The sequence below is a fragment of the Babylonia areolata genome, chromosome 34 (assembly GCF_041734735.1).
Source record: "Babylonia areolata isolate BAREFJ2019XMU chromosome 34, ASM4173473v1, whole genome shotgun sequence".
Taxonomy (NCBI): domain Eukaryota; kingdom Metazoa; phylum Mollusca; class Gastropoda; order Neogastropoda; family Buccinidae; genus Babylonia; species Babylonia areolata.
Genome location: NC_134909.1, coordinates 6009551 through 6027053, shown reverse-complemented (window position 1 = coordinate 6027053; position 17503 = coordinate 6009551). Strand labels below are relative to the sequence as shown.

The 17503-nt window shown below is 41.1% G+C and overlaps 1 protein-coding gene across 1 annotated transcript in view; it reads right to left on the bottom strand.

Annotated features, from left to right (window-relative positions):
• Nucleotides 1–279: 279 nt before the first annotated feature.
• The window catches only part of LOC143277672 (uncharacterized), a 31425-nt gene continuing 14201 nt past the window's right edge, over nucleotides 280–17503 (bottom strand). The window contains exon 5 of the mRNA XM_076582584.1: nucleotides 280–408. Within this exon, the coding sequence (XP_076438699.1) occupies nucleotides 362–408 (47 nt within the window). The 3' untranslated portion in view covers nucleotides 280–361. The remainder of the gene's footprint in view (nucleotides 409–17503) is intronic.

Genomic DNA, 17503 nt, shown 5'->3' with positions numbered 1-17503 from the left:
GTGGGGGCGGGGGGGAGTCTAATCAGCAGAGAAAAAACCATGGAAGCATATTCCTATGGAATATAAATCTCAACAATGTCATGACAGTCTACACACACACACATACAGACAGAAAAAAGACGTATAATTCATATATCTATTCCTTTATTAAAGTACTTCCTTTCCTTATTTTCCATAAAATGTATATGTGTATATTCATAAATCTGTCAGTGTACATATTTATATATATGTGTGTGTCAAGAAATCAATCAACCGATCTGAAATAAACCAAATAAAATAGTCTTCTTCTGCTTTTATCTTTGTTACGCGGTTGAGTGACAGTGTCTGGCGTTTCCAGTCATGAACACAAATGACTTCACGTTCAGTAATCCACAAGAGAGGCGTGGGAAGCTGAGACCATAATTTTGCCTGCGAAAACACAAACAAAGCGGGACAATTAAAAAAAGAAAGGGAACGGAAAAAAGAAAAGAAAGAAGACAGAACCAGAAAAAAAAAGAAAATGGAGTAAACGAAAAATATGTGTTTGTAAATCAACATTGCAAACAAACGTAAATATTTTAAAATGAAATAATAAAAACGTCAATTAATCAATACAGAGCAAACAAAAATACACAAGAGTAAGTTAATCAGAAAACTGGAGAACCCAAAATGAACACACACACACACACACACACACACACACACACACACCGTTAGCCTAAATAAAAACCATAATGCAAATTTTATGGAGTTTATTTTAATTACTGGTCCCCAGGGAGCCATAATTACTCTTTGCTTCATTGCTTTATTCCCCCTAGGAATTCCACCTCTCTTACAGAGACAGGGATGTGTTCAGTTCTTCTGATCACCTTTCAACTTATTTTGTGGTGGCCGTTTCGTTCAGTTTGCAAACAGATGACCGCAGTCTATCCTACACCAGGCAGGCACTAAAATTAAGCAAACATTTTCAAGTTATTGTGGTTTGCTGACATTTAATGTTGAGTTTTCCCACTGACTTTTCAATGTCCTTCATTTCCATTTTCTTCAATACTGGCACAAGTAAAAATGTATCTGGTAACGAGGATACTCCTTATATTTTTGTCCATTCAATTTCATCCATTCTATGGCCACCATCATCAAGCTGAATATGTGTGTACGCATGCGTGATGATGATGTTACATTATCTGTTGTTGTGTTGTTGCTTCGTCTTGTTCATTTTCCTTTTTGTTCCTTTTGTTTGTTGGTTGAATGATTGTCTTTCGCTTAGCTTCTTGTGTGTGTGTGTGTGTGTGTGTGTGTGTGTGTGTGTGTGTGTGTGTGTTTCTTGATGGGGTGATTATATGTTGTTTCTTAGTAAGGGTGGGGTTGAGGGGTTTCTTCTTCTTTGTTGTTGTTGTTGTTTCTTTATTTTTGGGGGGTGGGGGTGGGTTGTTTTGTTATTGTTTTCAGTTTGATAGTGAAAAGATAGTCTTATGCAGCTTCACTTCAAAGTATTTGTATTTATATTTCTTTTTATCACAACAGATTCCTCTCTGTGAAATTCAGGCTGCTCTTCCCAGGGAGAGTGCGTCGCTATACTACAGCGCCACCAATATTTTTTTGGTATTTTTTCCTGCATGCAGTTTTATTTGTTTTTCCTATCGAAGTGGATTTTTCTACAGAATTTTGCCAGGAACAACCCTTTCGTTGCCGTGGGTTCTTTTACGTGCGCGAAGTGCATGCTGCACACGGGACCTCAGTTTATCGTCTCATCCGAATGACTAGCGTCCAGACCACCACTCAAGGTCTAGTGGAGGGGGCGAAAATATCAGCGGCTGAGCTGTGATTCGAACCAGTGCGCTCAGATTCTCTCGCTTCCTAGGCGGACGCGTTACGTCCAGGCCATCACTCCACAGACCATTAATTAAACTTGGAAGCAAATTTTGATACCTCTACGTGCTGAGCTCAATAATAGGTGATACACTATGATCGTTGCTGTTTCTGTGAATTAAATCCCCATCTGTCTCTGAGTGTCTGTCACACACGCGCGCACGCAAACCGATGCAAGAAAACTGAAAGAAAGCTTGGCGTCTGATCCAGGGTTTCACAGAGACAGAGCCTGGGATAGAGACAGAAAGAGAACTATGAGATGATGGAAAAGAGGCGAAAGACAAAACCACACAAACTGGGGATAAAATAGATCCAAACAGTTCCCACTGACAGTGTTAAAAAGTCTAAACTGCATTGTTTACACAATTTATTACACGAAATAAGTATGTAAACAAATTGTTTTACAAGTTCATCAAAACTGTGACAAGATAACCACAGTATGCCTTCATATAATGAGCTCATTAAACTTCAGTCTCAAATTATTTTTTAAATCCTATATATATAAAGAAGTGTTTCACAAAAAAGAAACATGGGTAAAATGACATCACCGTTTCAAAACTAGATAGACTTCAACGAATGTGTTTTGTTCGGAAATGTATCAAAAGTGCTTGAGCATAGTTTTGTTGGCACTTTTCTTGTTGTTTTTCAAACGTGTTGGTTTTCCACTCACTAAAATAAGATCATACATCAAGTACGTTTATCTATTCCCTTAAATCGGTTTGTCTTTTCTAAGTGAGCAGCACTTGGTAACCTGTCTCTTCTGCTGTCAACTTCAAATTAACTGAAATATGGGGTAGAATTCGTGCACAATTTCCACTCTCATCTACAATGAATACTAACCAGACGCAAATGCTGTAACCTGAATATCGTAGCAATTTTGATTTTTAAAAAAATCTTAAAAAAGGGCAGACTTTAGTTCTTAGGAACGTAATTTTTCCAGGGTTATATGCAGAGTTAAAAATCTTTCCGGTTGTACATCTGAATAGCTCGTACCTTTTATATCATTCACATAAACATGTGCACACATAAACTCTCTGACTATAGCCGATACTGCTGAAAATTGGGTATGCTTCTATTTAAGATCGTATCAACAAGAAAACGTTGGGTAAGTGTTTTTGACTGACAAATTCAAAATATTACAAAATGTGGATGTTCAACGATATCAAGGCTGACCAGATCAATCCAGCTGGTTCAGGGGTCCATCAAACTGGCTCTGCTGTTAATTTTCTCCATGGCAGCTTTAGCCCTGTGCATGGCAAAGAATGAAGGCAAGAAACCACACGGGCCACTCCTGCTGCCTGGTCTCTCTCTGTCTGAACGCACAGAACGGGAGACTCTGTAAGGTGATTTCTCTGAAGATGACTTTCCTGGCTTGTCAACATGAGAGAGAACGGGCCTCAGACTATGCCTGCAAACAATGGCCGGAGAAACCCAACCACACTGCTCTGCTGTCAACTGCGACATATGTTTCTCCTGTTCTGGGTGATGTGGTGTTGATTTTGAACACACAAACCAGAAAGCAGATGCCAAATCCCCGCTGCTGACAGAGAAACTGGACTCCACGTCAGAGGGGTATTTTTTCCATCTGTTGAAGGAAGAAGAGGTCTTTTCTCCACTGGCTAGATGACAACGGTTGCCTGTACTTGGTGAGATTTGTCTGTGGAAGACCCCAGTGCCCTGCTGACGTTTACTGTGACTCGGTTGTTGCTGGAAAGACGCGTTGAAACTGTGGTCACCATCATTTGAGCTTTGTTTACTTTTGACAATGGACAGGAGTGCACTGAAGAGCTTTTCTGTACCGTGGTCCAGAAGTGAAGTACAACTTTGTGAGTGCGTTGGGCGTCTGTCTTTCTGGGAGACAAATTCTTTTTGCTTGTTCAGGTTAGTTTTGTCGCTGATTTTCTGTTCTGTAAGCGTTCTGGGTCGTTGATAAGCAAACCCATCTTCTGAATCATCATCAGCCACCAGGATCACTTTGCTTTTAGACCAGAAATGTTCATCATCCAGCGACATGTCAGATGAAGAAAAAGGACGATCTAACGTCCAACCTACGTCCGTTTTCTCCTCCATTAAGACTATATTGCTCGTTAATGGAGATAAATTTCCATCGCTTCTCCGTGAATATGATCTTAATTTCTTGGACAGTTGAACTGATGTTTCTGTCACCAGCATACAGTCATCATCTTTCACTGACCTGCGCCTTGCTGGCCGCCTTTTCTGGGACAGTCCAAGAGGTGTTAGATTATCTCCTGTCGTGACGAATAAGTTCCCATATTCTGAGTTACACTGTGATTTTTCTTTGTTTAAATTTTTGACAGATGATGCTTCACCGTGACGTTCCATGACTGAACGACGCTTTCGTTTCTCTCGGTTGGGCTTTGTGATAACAGGTATCTGGTTTGCTGACCTTCTGGTGTCAGAATTTAGTGCCCAAGCTTTTGAAGCCCAGTACTTTGACTTTTCTGTGTCACCTTTTTTAACATGAGATTTTGCAGTTGATTTGTCCGTCCCGTGTCTTTTGCTCCCCTCACCCTCTAGCTCAATGGATACATTAGGAAGAGGCACTGCAATACCTGACTCGTTTGCTGATGAATTCAGTTTCATCGTTGTTGGATCTATTTTTGTCTTTTTTCTTCTTAAAAGATTCTTCAATTGGCCTATTCTGGGTAATTGATCACTGTCTTTAGCCCCTTTCATTAGTAGTGCATCTCCTGTCTTCTTCTGTTTAACTTCATCTACAGCTTCTGCACGCAGTGTTCTTTTAAAACCACCAGATTTCTTCAGCCCCACAACGTATCCAGCAGCGACACTTTCATCTGAAATAGGAAATCGGTTCCACTTCCTAAATGCAAAATTTTTAACGGTTGATGCAGACACAAGTAGTTTCGACATAACTGCTTTCGTCATAGACTGTCTTGGGGCTGACCCATTTTCCAAATATTCAGTAGACTCAACCGTCTTTGGTGCAATGGACACGGGGGATGATGTCTGGCTCCTCACTGGGAATGTCTGGGGTGCTTTGCTGCATACTGGAGGCACAGGACCAGGGTCCCTGGATAATCTCGCTCTGGGTTTCAAGGAACGGGAAAAGGGTTGAGGTGCATCACATGGCACTGGTTTTGATCCTGCTACAACTGACGCTGCTGATTTAGTATCTTCCTGTTCGTTTTGAGTGGAGAAACCTTTTCCCCTGGCCTGCAGTGCGTGTGGTTCATCCTCCTGAGGGGCTCCACAACACAGCAAATTTTGGTCCCAGTTCACTGTCTTCTTGATACTCGTTCTCTCGCAACAGCCAGGATCTAACTGGGATACAAACTCATCCCAGTACTCCAAAGTGCCTGGAGTCAACACGGATATGTTGCCATGACTCTCTACCACATGGTTCATTGAAGTGCCTAAATCAGCGTAACTGGGTGCTGTCACCCAACTTCTGTCATCTGAGTCAAAGCCACTATCTCGGACATATTCTCTGGACTCACTGGAGCTTGAAACTTCTTGAAGCAACTCTGTCATTTTTCTTTGGGTAGCTGGTGACGCGTCACAGTCAAAGCCTTCATTCCTTCTGCCCAGCCATCCCTCTTCTGTGTCTGTCTGTGGTGAACTCATTCCTGGCTGCTTAAAGAAAATGTCACAAAATGTCACTGCAGTATTTGTGGATACATGACTACTTCCCACACCAACACTGACTTTATCAACAGCTTGAAAACAAGGCCAAGCTGTTGTAGATACATGACTACTTCCAACACCAACACAGATTTGATCTGTTGTGCCCTGGAAACTGGGCCAAGATGTGGATACATGACTGCTTCTTACACCAACATTGACTTGATCTGTTGTGTCCTGAAAACAAGGCCAAGCTGGACCTTCCTGCACGGCTTCAGACCAATCAGACATTGAGGCAATGTCTGCCATCTCAGTTTGCTGAACAACCACTGTGTAACTCTTCTTAGCATCAGTCACGCTTTCTTCCTCTGAGTCAGGAGCAGGGAATCCCAAGTCCTTGATGCCACTGGACTTTGCCAACATATCTTCATCGGGTATACATGGAGCAAGAGTTGCTGCCTGAGACGACTGCTGACTGTTTAGTCCTCCTTGTCCTGCAGCCAGTGCATCAGCAACACAATGTGGCAGGTGTTTAGACACATCTTGGTACTCAAAGTCTTCGTATTCTGACACATCTTGGGGCTCATGGACTTCATGTTTAGACACATCTTGGGGCTTATGGTCTTCGTGTTTAAACAAATCTAGGGGCTCATGGTCTTCTTCCTGTTTAAACAAATCTTGAGGTTCGTGGTCTTTGGCGTGTTCAGACACATCTTGGGGCTCATGGTCTTCAGCGTGTTCAGAGACATCTTGGGGCTCATGGTCTTCTTCCTGTTTCGACAAATCTTGGGGCTCTTGATCTTTTTCCTGTTTCAACACGTCTTTGGGCTCATGGTCTTCGTGTTTTAACAAATCTTGGGGCTCGTGGACTTCATGTTTAGACACGTCTTTGAGCTCATGGTTTTCTTCATCTTCCTCAGGAATCGAATCCAAATGCCAAAGTGACTGGTCAGAGACACTGATATTTTCATGATCTAGATTGTGAAACTCATGTGCCTGCTCCAATGGCAGCTCTTCTTGTTGAAACTCTGCCTTTTCCACAGCTACAAACCTGACCCAATCAGAGGGTCCTTGTTGTATCTGTGCTACTGAATCCTGATCTAGTTCCTGAAATTCATTCGCCTGCTGTTCAAGTTCTTCTTGACTAAGCTTTTCCAAAATGATGAAATTCTGTAGTTCACAAAACCCCGGCTGCCTTCGCATTTTTGTATCAAGTTCCAAGTCACTCAATCCACCCCCCTGCTCCTGATGCTGCCCCTCAGTTTGCAAAGCGTTTTCCAGAGCCTCAAAATCTGCCAGTTCATAAAGTTCCTGCTGCCTTTGTGCTTGTGCCTCATCTGGACATAGACAATCGCTGCAGGAAAAGATCAGGTCATGGCTAGAATTATGCTGTGACAAGTGCTCTGATGACAAATGGGGACTAACCCCACTCAGAGTGGCGGCACTGGATGACAGGTCACTGTCCTCAAGCCAGTCAGTGAGAGACTGCAAGCTCTCTCTGGGAACTAACTGAGGCACTATTTGTCCACTCTTCTGCACATCACCAAACATGCTTTCCCTACAGGTAGGCGAAACACCACCAGAGTGCCTTGTTTGCCAAGTAGCTGTACTGTTCTTGCCATCATACTGGTGAGATGTGTTCCCTGAACAAGGCTGGTATTTCAAACCCTGAGACATGCTTCTGTTGCTGAATGGGAGTGGCCTGCTGGATTGTCTTCCCGAAGTCTGTTTTCCCACACATGATTTGTCCCGGTAATTCAAGTTCCCTCCTACTGCACCTGGGGATGAATGACTGGAGGAAGAGTACTGCAGGCCTTCCTGCCTTCTGCTGTGATAACAAGGTGATAGTGGTGTCTCATTTGAAGCACCGTGAAAACTGGTGCTTGTGATACCTTGTGTCAAGTTCTCACTAGTAAAGGTCAACTGATTAGCGGCCAACTCTTTGGTCTGTTCACTGTCATCACTGGACACTGGTGAATTGGTTCTGGCTGAAGTATTGGTGTTGACTTCCCTCTCAGATTCTGTGCTTACTGATGATTTGCTGAACGGGTATAAGGACTGTTCAAGTCCAAACATACAGCTGATATTTCCATCAAACAAGCCGTTCCCTTTCTGATTCCACTGATATTCTCTCCAGGTCAGTGGCTGCAAACCTGTATTTCTAATGGAGATCCTTCTCTTGGATTCCACATGAAACGCTTTCAGCATCACAATGCATATAAAGTGGGCAACAGAGATATGTATGTCAGGGCGTGACTTCAACAATCCTGTGTAAAAGACAATGGCTTTGTTAAAATTGTTAATTTCACAATAATCTTTCAAGACAGGCTCTGTCATAGCTATACTGCTACTTGTGTAAAGCGACTGAATTTCAATTGGCACAGATGAACACTGCGAGGACATGGTAAAGACATTTCTCCAGGTTCCATCAAAAAGGCCTTTACCATCCAACAATGTATCAGAAAGTGAAGACTGACAAGTGACTGGAACATCTGGTTCACATGATGAGAGTTCAGTTAACCACTTTTCTACTTTCAATTCACGTGACCATTCATTCAGTTCCATCTCACAAGACTGATCAACATCTACATCAGCATGTTTTTGTACAACACTGGCTGTGACCTGTTTTTTGGTGTTGTGTAACACTTCAGGGGTGGTTCTTTCCACATCTATCAAATCTAAACTGTGACCGGATGTGACAGGAATCTGGTTGTTCTTGAGTGCTGGGGATACTCTATCCGGAATTAAGCCATTGAACTCTGAGGCTGAGCAGGTACTTTCAGGAATATGCAAGATCTGACTTGCTTCAGGCACACTGAAACCTTGGACTGGCTTGATCGGAACAGCGAAGCTGTTTGACTTTACCTTGACATGATATGGAAGAGAAAAAGGTATGGAATGCTCAGAACCTGTATCACTTTGCACTGGCCTATAACTTGTGTATGTTAACTCCAATTCCTCACATGTTCCCTGAGAGCATGGTTCTCTTGGCACTGTCATCATATCCTGGCGAAATTCAAATGTACCATTCAATACACTACTTTTGGCCTGGAATCTTTTCTCCAAATTGCTTTCCGATGTATCTCTGCTGTATGCTGGACTGGCATCTTTGGTTGGTTGGTTTGTGTCATGTGCTGTGTTTTCACAGAAATATACTGACTCTGACTGTACTGTACTTTCCTGAGGACATATATTAGGCTCTAGATTTAGCAGGACATGGTCGCCTTCACTGTCCACCATGAAGATGCCATCAATGATATCGAAAGCATTCTGCAAGACCTCTAGCAAGATATCTTCAATGAATGCCACTGTATCCTGTGGCTGATAGTAGTTCATTGAGTATGTCATCTTTTCCTCAGTGTCCCTCAGCTCGTACTTTTTGCTGCTTTTCGCTGTACGACTATCACCCCTGCACAGGGCCATGTTTTCCAAACTGAATGCTACATCATTTGCCAACAAGTGGAAATGATTTTCAGCAGCCTTCTGTAGGTCTTTACCTTGTGTTGCAACAGAACAAATGTGACATTTCTCAAATGGCATAGCTTGCATTGCATGATATATATCTTCATTTTGTGTTGTAATGTGACATACCTTGCATTCCTCCAATGGCTCATAGTTCAAATATAGTCCATATCGTTTACCCACTGGTGCAAAATCAAAACTAAATATATGTCTCACGTTTTTGTCTGCTGATTCTGATTTCAGTTCTGAGGTGTAGCTTTCAGAGTTCTGTGCACAGTCCGTCATGGAGTGGATGCTGTCATTCACATTTTCAAACTGTGTGCAGGTCTGCTTTTGAGCTGACTGGTGTATGTAATTTCCCAGGTTTGTGGTGCTCATATTTTGTAACTGCTGAAAGAAAACTTTTGACTGTGTCAGACTTCGCACTAATTTGTTGACCCTATGAGTTATACCCCTTCTATCAGCATTTAACAAATCCCTTCCCTGGTAATCTGCAAGGCCCACCTGGTCTGATTTACCCTCATTTTCTCTCAGACTCGGACCTCTACAGTCTTTGGCCCAACAACCTACTGCACCCAGTTGCAAGTGTACAGGATCTGGCTTTCCTAGCCTCGCTCTAGATGGATTCACTCTATCCCCATCACCTCTTGAGCTTAAGAGGATGTTTTCACTGGCCAAATTTCCAGTAGCCCGTCCTGCACTTTTCACAAGGACACTGTGCACAAACAATGCTGGCTGTCCAGCTGCAACTCCTGCATTCAACTCTAACAATTCCTCTGAAGACTTCTGTGCAATCACTTCTGATGTGCTGAAGTTTGGTTCAAACTCCACCGGCTTTTTAACAGGGACTGATCTGTCAAGAGTCTTTAGAAGATCATTGGTCTGTGAAACACTGGCTGAAAGTTCTACACTGATATCATCTTTGTTTTCTGGTGAGGCTGGAAATTTCTGGATCTGATTAAAATTGTCTATGCATGAACTATCTTTTAGCTCAATATTTTGCAGTGCCTTTGGATGGCCTTCAGATAAGGTTAATCCACAAAGAGTCTGTTGGTTTTCTTTGATAGGCGATGGAAGACTGCATGTGAAACCATGTTCATCTCCCATCCCTCTGCCTCTTTGGTCTTCTAGGCTAGACATCTCAAGCACCACACCACTGACACCAAGGTTGACAACTTGGTTAGCACCCTTGGTACCTGACTGGTACTTCTGAAAGCGATCCATGTCAGTATTCTTGTGGAAACTGTCACCCAGGCCTGACAGTTCATCCCTTATGAAACACCCCGGACAAAACCTCGAGTTCATTGAAGGTTTTGTCCAACTTTTACCTCTCCCCTTTCCCATCAATGTTTGGCACTGGCGCCTGATAAAATGGCCCAGGATCCAGTCAAAAACCCAGTCCTGTGTGGTGTGTGGCATAACAGAGAATACCCCTTCATCAATATGGCTGACCGTTCTCTTCACAGAGTATCTGTGCTTGTTCCGAGTCCTGCACTTCAGTACCTGTGCATCTGACACACCATTATTTCTACAGTGGCGAACCCTCGTGTTACTGTTCACACTCAGTTTTTGTGGCAACACACAAAACTTGTCCTGGGAAATGTTGGTAATGTTTCCCTGGGCCACCAACTTGTGCGAAGGTTCAATCTTTGGACTGTCCACAGACTGGTCACTTTGTGGCCCGGGAAACGTTGGCACAACCCTTAATCTCCACAGCTGTGGAGGACTGTGTTCATTTGTAAAGAAAAAGGAAAGGTTGCTTTGTGTCCTTCCCACTTCTTGGCAACTGTTCTCCGCACACATGGGATTGCCACCACCCCTTCCAACTAAAGGGAAGGCAAAACCCCTGTGACACTTCAACATTTTGAACGGTTCAAGCATGACAGCAGGCCTCCAGCAGCAATGCTCCTTCCAAGCAGGGATGTCCTCCTCCCCTGAACGCCACCCCTGAGCTCTCTTCTGCCTTCTCCACTCACAGCGCTTCCTTCCTTTCTTCTTCACTGCCCAGCCGACTGCCAAGGGCTGTGTCTGTCCACAGCTGCCTGGCTCTGCAATCAAGTCAGAAGAGACAGCTCAGGTGGGAAGGTTAGTCAATGTGGTCTTGCCCTGCTTGCCTGCCCAGTGCTCTGCTGGTACACACTGCTCTGCAAGACTTCTCTGCAACAGCCAATGTCTTCCCTTCCACTGTCCTCAAGCTGGTTTGTTTGGGGTTTGTTTTTTTCAGTTTTTTGTGTTTCGTTTGTTTTTTCTTTGGGTTTTTTTGGTCTCATTTCCAACTACTGGACTGTCCTCAAACTTTCTGTTTTTCTTGCCTCATTTCCAACAAATTACTGAACATGTGTTCAACAATCTAAATATAACAAAAAATGAATGAATATAAAAAAAACACCATTTGCAGAAAGAAATTAGACAAATCTATTTTCCTTCCTTTGTTCTTTTTAAGCATTAGCTGTAGAACACTCTTCAAAATAAGAAGATTTACTGATATGGAAACTGATATGAAAACTCTTCTGGCTTCCAAAAAAATGTTGGTTTAAATAAAACACATTAAATGTAAGTCAACAAAAACCAGCAAACGTACGGACAATGTGCTCTCTCCTGAACTGCCTGCATAAATGAAATGATATAGCAAGAAATCATTAAACCGAAAAACAAACAAAAAAACTTATTAAAAGAAAATTCCAAACAAATGCAAAAAAATGAGTAATATTTGGGGGGGCAGGGGGGTGGGAGGGGGGGAGCCAAAATGACACGAGTTAGCTGAAACATCAGACACAAACTAAAGAATAGATGCATGTCAAGAAAAGTCAATTTTGACCATTACATAAGAAGCCTTCCAAGAGTGGACTGATGACAAGAGAATGACTGTGTACAGTCTTGCAGAACATTTATGTATGCAGGCAAGCACAGGACAAATGGCACAATCAACCTGGCAGAGCTGAACAGAAGGCAGTCTGTGTGCTGTCTTGGGTGAAGAGAGACAGTGCATGTGTTTACCCCTGGATGTCTGCATGTGAACATGCATTTTTTCTTGCATAAGCAGTATGGGGGAGGGGGGGGTATACATGCATGCATGCTAACTGAGTGATAAAATAAAAGCAGAGTATTTTACATGCATGTGTGTGTGTGTGTGTGTGTGTGTGTGTGTATCTGTGTGTGTCTTTGTGTGCCTGCATGTTTGCAGAATTGCACATATACTGCGTGTATGTGTGTGTGAGCACTTGCATGCTACATTCCAGTTTCATTTAGAGTCTGTTCATAAAATATAATATTGAATTATAAAGATGAGTAACTAAAGTTTTAGAAAACTTATACCTTGTTGCTACATTCCAGTTATATTTAACATTTCTTCACAAATTAGGATATTGGATTATAATAAGTGACATAATTTTTCAAAAACTTATACCATTGGTATTTGGTTCTTTGGGTTGTTTCTCTCCCTCTCTCTCTTTCTTTGTCTCTCTTTTTGTGTGTGTGTTCTTATTGACAGGGGCTGTCTTTTTGTGTAATCAGTTTGATTCATGTATGAGGCCCAATATTTTTCTTCTCCTTTTTTCTGATTATCTTTTTTTTTCTAGGAGGTGGGAGGGGGTACGGGGGGTGGGGGGGGTTGTGAGGGAGATGAATGTGTTTTTTTAATTATAGAGATGGACTAATGTGGACAGGAAAAAATACAACAAACATTTCTGAATATCATAAATCTGTTTGACTGACATGATCAGTCAATGGGTATCAATTTCTGCTAACCAGCTGACCAACATACCAAGCAAAACTGCTTCTAACAGCTTCTTCCAAAGCTTCTCTTCTCTTCAAGTCAAAATGTCTTTAAAAATCATCTACATTCATGGAATACAACGCCAATATTCAACCATCATCCATGAGTGGCCCTTTATGTGGATGACTCATTTTTACCACACTGTTCAGGAAGGCAAATTCTCAATTACAAGAGTGAACTCCTCATAAAGATCCAATGTTGCCTTGCTTGTTCCCAAAAGAGGCTCACAAATTATCCAGTGATGCACTACATACTCTACACACAAAATATTAAAAACTAAATAGTGCCAACAAAGTAGGTAGCGGCAGCCCCCATGGCCGATGCCGGGAAACCTATGAACGCCTAAAAAATTGACTAATTTTGAAGTGCATTTTCTCAAATTTGATTTCATTTTGTGAAAAACTGTCCAACTGAAATAATCATTTATCATCCATATTTTTAATTTTTATTGTGTTTGCTTTATGCAATGCGTGCATGAGTTCGCGGATGGAAGAAAAAAAGTGTACTGTAACGCGAAATAGCGATCCTTGTTCAATGGCGGCCGGCGTCTTTCTGAGCGCGACACAGTTAGTTTCAACCACATAGTGGAAAAAATCGCATCCGTTGTTTTCCATTCATTGGTTACTGTTCGAAAAACTGGGAGCCGTGAAAGGCGAAAGTTCAAGGAGAACTTTCGTGTGTTTTTTTCCAAGCCTTGGGCGAAGTAGGGTAGTTAGATCTGAGCGCAAAGTTACGGGAATTTTTCGGCTATCTTTCAACGCCTCGCGCAGTTCGAAAATGAAATCTGACCCTACGGGTTACTGTATGAGCGGTAAAGAGCATTTTCTGCTGATTTCAATGGTATCCGAAACTAATATTTTTGATCCATGAGCAATTTGCTCAAGCGATTCAAAAACAGGTACCCCTCTTCGTCAGTTGCGTCGGCCCAATCAACATTCGACACAGGAGAGCGGCACTTCAGCTAACACAAAAATGGCATTGTTTCTCCAGAAAATCTTAAGTTTCATCGGTAAGTTTTATATTATTTTTGAAAACGAATGTCTTTAGCACTTTCATGCACAATATTGAGCTGAAATTCTCTGAATCAGGATTTTGATCGATGTCAGTAACTGAGCAGCTTGGATCTATTTCATCAGTGTTTTCGTAACGTGACACCGTGTTTCAATCGGAACACGATTTATTTTTTTCGGAGTAAAACACACAAAAACTATTGATACAGAATGAAAAATGGACATGTTAAAACGGAGCCCATGAATTCCAATTACTAATATTTGATTGATTTTTGCTTTAGTAAGCAAAATATTACCTGGGTCTAAAACCGGAAGTGCTCGGGACAGCATTAGCGTCGTCTGCTACAGACTCGGTTTGTGTTGAATAAGTGAGTAAACAAATTGGAATATGGTTTCTTTTTCATTCAGCATCACACAAAAGTCTGATATTCTAGTTGCATTTTGCTTCTATAGCTGTGAAACTTTATCTCAATATATACAGACAGATAGATACTATGCTCTCACATTCCAGAAAGAACAAGAACACCAATTCATACTAACCCCTCACCCCCCCCCTCCCCCACGCCCCTCCTCCCCCTTTCTCCTCTGCAAACTTCACTTTCATTATTAGCTGAGAGTTGTATAGCCATTCCCCTCCTTTGTCTCTGAGAATCTCCCACCAATGGTAAGGAGAGGGGAGGGGGCTGTCAATGGTTGTGGCAAACTTGGCACTGAGCCAAATCACTGACCACTTGCTCTGGCTGAGAATCCCTGACTGCTGACAGTGATATAACCCACCATCTCCTCCCTCCAGTCATCCCCCTTCCCCATTTCTTTCCTGTCAGTGGAGTACGTGTGTGCGTGTGTGTGTGTGTGTGTGTGAGAGAGAGAGCCAGAGCAAGTTTGCATTTGCACATGTATGCTTGTGAGTATGTGTATGTCTGAGTATGAAAAAAGTGTAATGTGAAGAGATATATGACTAATTTGAACAGTGCAGGCAACATCCTGTTTCTTCAAAAAATTAACACCAATTTTTAACAAACTAAAATTAGTAAAAAGAAAATCAGTACAATAACACCCATAGCCTAAGTTGTACATCTGGTTCAGTCAAGTCAAACTATATAACACTACCAGGAATCCAGCCATTAAGATAGCATAAATTAATTGTGTGTGTGTGTGTGTGTGTGTGCGCGCGGGAGGGGGGGGGTCATGTAACCCATGATATGCTGTGCATCTAGACTGCATGAAACAGAAAACAAAGGGAAGTAAACACATATTTCATGAAATGATAAAATGCAAAATACCATGCACATATTGTGAATGAAATATTCAGTTTGATATATATCTAAGACATGCATTCTCACATACACACACAAATAAAGATGAGTACACAAAATATATATCAAAGAATAAGATACTAAGTATGATGTGCATATTAACAATAAAATATTCAATGTAAGTAATCATATACATGTATACATAAGACATTAAGTAATACTTTCATCTCAGTCATGAAATGTAGCACCCTGAAGTGGAATTTCTGAGTAAATAATCGCATGCAACAAAGACATCCATAAGATGAACAGTACAAGTAGATGGCAAAGTTCTTGTCAGCAATTGGAAAGGACAGACCCCTAAAAATTCAGCCTCAATTGTCAAAGCATAAGTTGATGCTGCAACTGAGTTATTGTGTGAAAGGTAAGTGCGGCCATTTTGTTCAGTGCGGTGAATTTTGTGTTGCTGTTGAATGAATGCTTACCTGTTAGTATGCCATTTTATAATTCTGTTATAACAGTGTTTTCCTCCCACTCAAAACACTCAGAAATTGACAAAAGCCTAAACATATATTAAACTGAGAGCTCTGGTTTTGGTTTTAAGTTTTAAATTGAACATAACATTTGTTCTTTCTTATGAGCTGATCTGTGTATCTAACATGTTGCAGAAACAGCTGCTTATGGCAGGGTTTGCAAGACCTATTCCATGATCCAAAAAGGCCAGTATAAACATCTCAGGTAGTGAGCAGCATGTTATTGCTGATGCCAGGAAACCTGTGAGTGCCAAAAAATGAGAGATTTTTTGGTGTGCATTTTCTCTTGTGAATGCCATTTTGTGAAGAAATAAAGGTGCATCATCCACCTTTTATTTCTTATTTATTGTGTTTCTTCTATAATGAAATGCATGACTGGGTTCATGGATGGAAGAAAAAACTAGAGAGCTGAAAGAAAATAGATTCATATATCTGTCATTTTTGCTAGCAACTTATGTAATATTTGCTCCCTCCTGGGAACCTTTGTTGTGGAATGCCCCATCAACCTACCCATTCTGTATAATGCTCTCAAGTTGCATTCATTTAAAAATTTGTAGTAATTTTGAAGAAGATGATCAGCCTAGACCACTGGTAACTTATTGTGGCTGCAACTTCAATATTTTTTTCAAAAACAAAAATTTTGAAGAAGTCTCTGCAGCATGCACCCTTTTTTAATGAGAAAATCAGGTATCATTCCTTTTCTGCCAACTTTAGAGGGAAGTTTTAAGGTTGATTTTAATTTATTTTGAAAGCTGACATTTCACTTAATACACACACAAAATTTCATGGTCCTACTTGTGACAGTTACTAAAATATTCATCTTTGCAGCATGCTACCCCAATAAACAGTCTTTTTTCCACTGGTCAAATTGAAGATTTTTCAAAGTTTGAGACTCTGATACTTAAAATTCAGTCAACTGTCCTGCCTGAAAAAAATTCAGTGCACTTTCTGTGATGTATTCTGCAAGATATTTTATTTTGAAATGCAACTGTCTATTCGTTTCAGTGCTGTAGACCTTCAAAGTTGCTATTCTGTACACATTGACACGTCTCGATTTTCTATTTCCTCCTACTTTGACAGACATATTTTCCAGTTTCTTTGCTGCTGAAGTGTTAGTGTTTTCTTGTGCAATATACCATTATCATATGGTTTTTAAAAGTATATGAGTTTTCATTACAGTACCCTCATGGACAGTATAATATAACTGTGAAAATGTGAGAATATTAAGTACTAACAGCATGTACGCATCGTCACATCTTTAAAATGGAATATCTTCAGAACCAATCAAGATATTCACTTACTTTTTTTTTTGTTTTTCTTATATTGTCATGTTGTTTGCCAAAAATCACATTTCAGTCATTGTAATGAATATTTAAATTTTCACTGCCGCCACCTGAACAAAGACATTTCACCCACAAGGGTAAAATGAAAGCGAAAACCAGCTTTAAAAAAAACCCAGACAAGCATATCAAGAACTACTTCTTACCCAATACCTCAAAATCAAATCAACTCTACACCTAAAACTGGGATGATGAAACAGAAAATCAATATCAGCTCTGATAGACAATCAAAATCCTACAGTTACTGTCTGATCCTGATGTAGCATTTTATGCTGAGTATATAGAATGCAAAGAATAAAACAGAAACACTGGTGTTGCTCTGATAGACAATCAAAATCCTACAGTTACTGTCTGATTCTGATGTAGTATTTTATGCTGAGTATGTAGATTGCAAAGAATAAAACAGAAACACTGGTGTCGTCATGCTTAATTCTTTTTGATTAATCAATATTCTTTATTCTTTTTCTTTCCCCATGCAATACTTTCCTTGTGTTATTTTTGTTTTCTTAACTCATTCAACTCCATGCCCGCTTGAGAAGCGTGCGCTGCTGATCACCGTTTTCCGCCTGAGCCCGCCTGACAGGCGGGCGAAGGAACCTATCCATTTAAATGGTTCGTCAGCTCATTATTATGCATGAAACTGCTAAGTAAGGGAAGTAACTCTAACTTAACTTCCTTC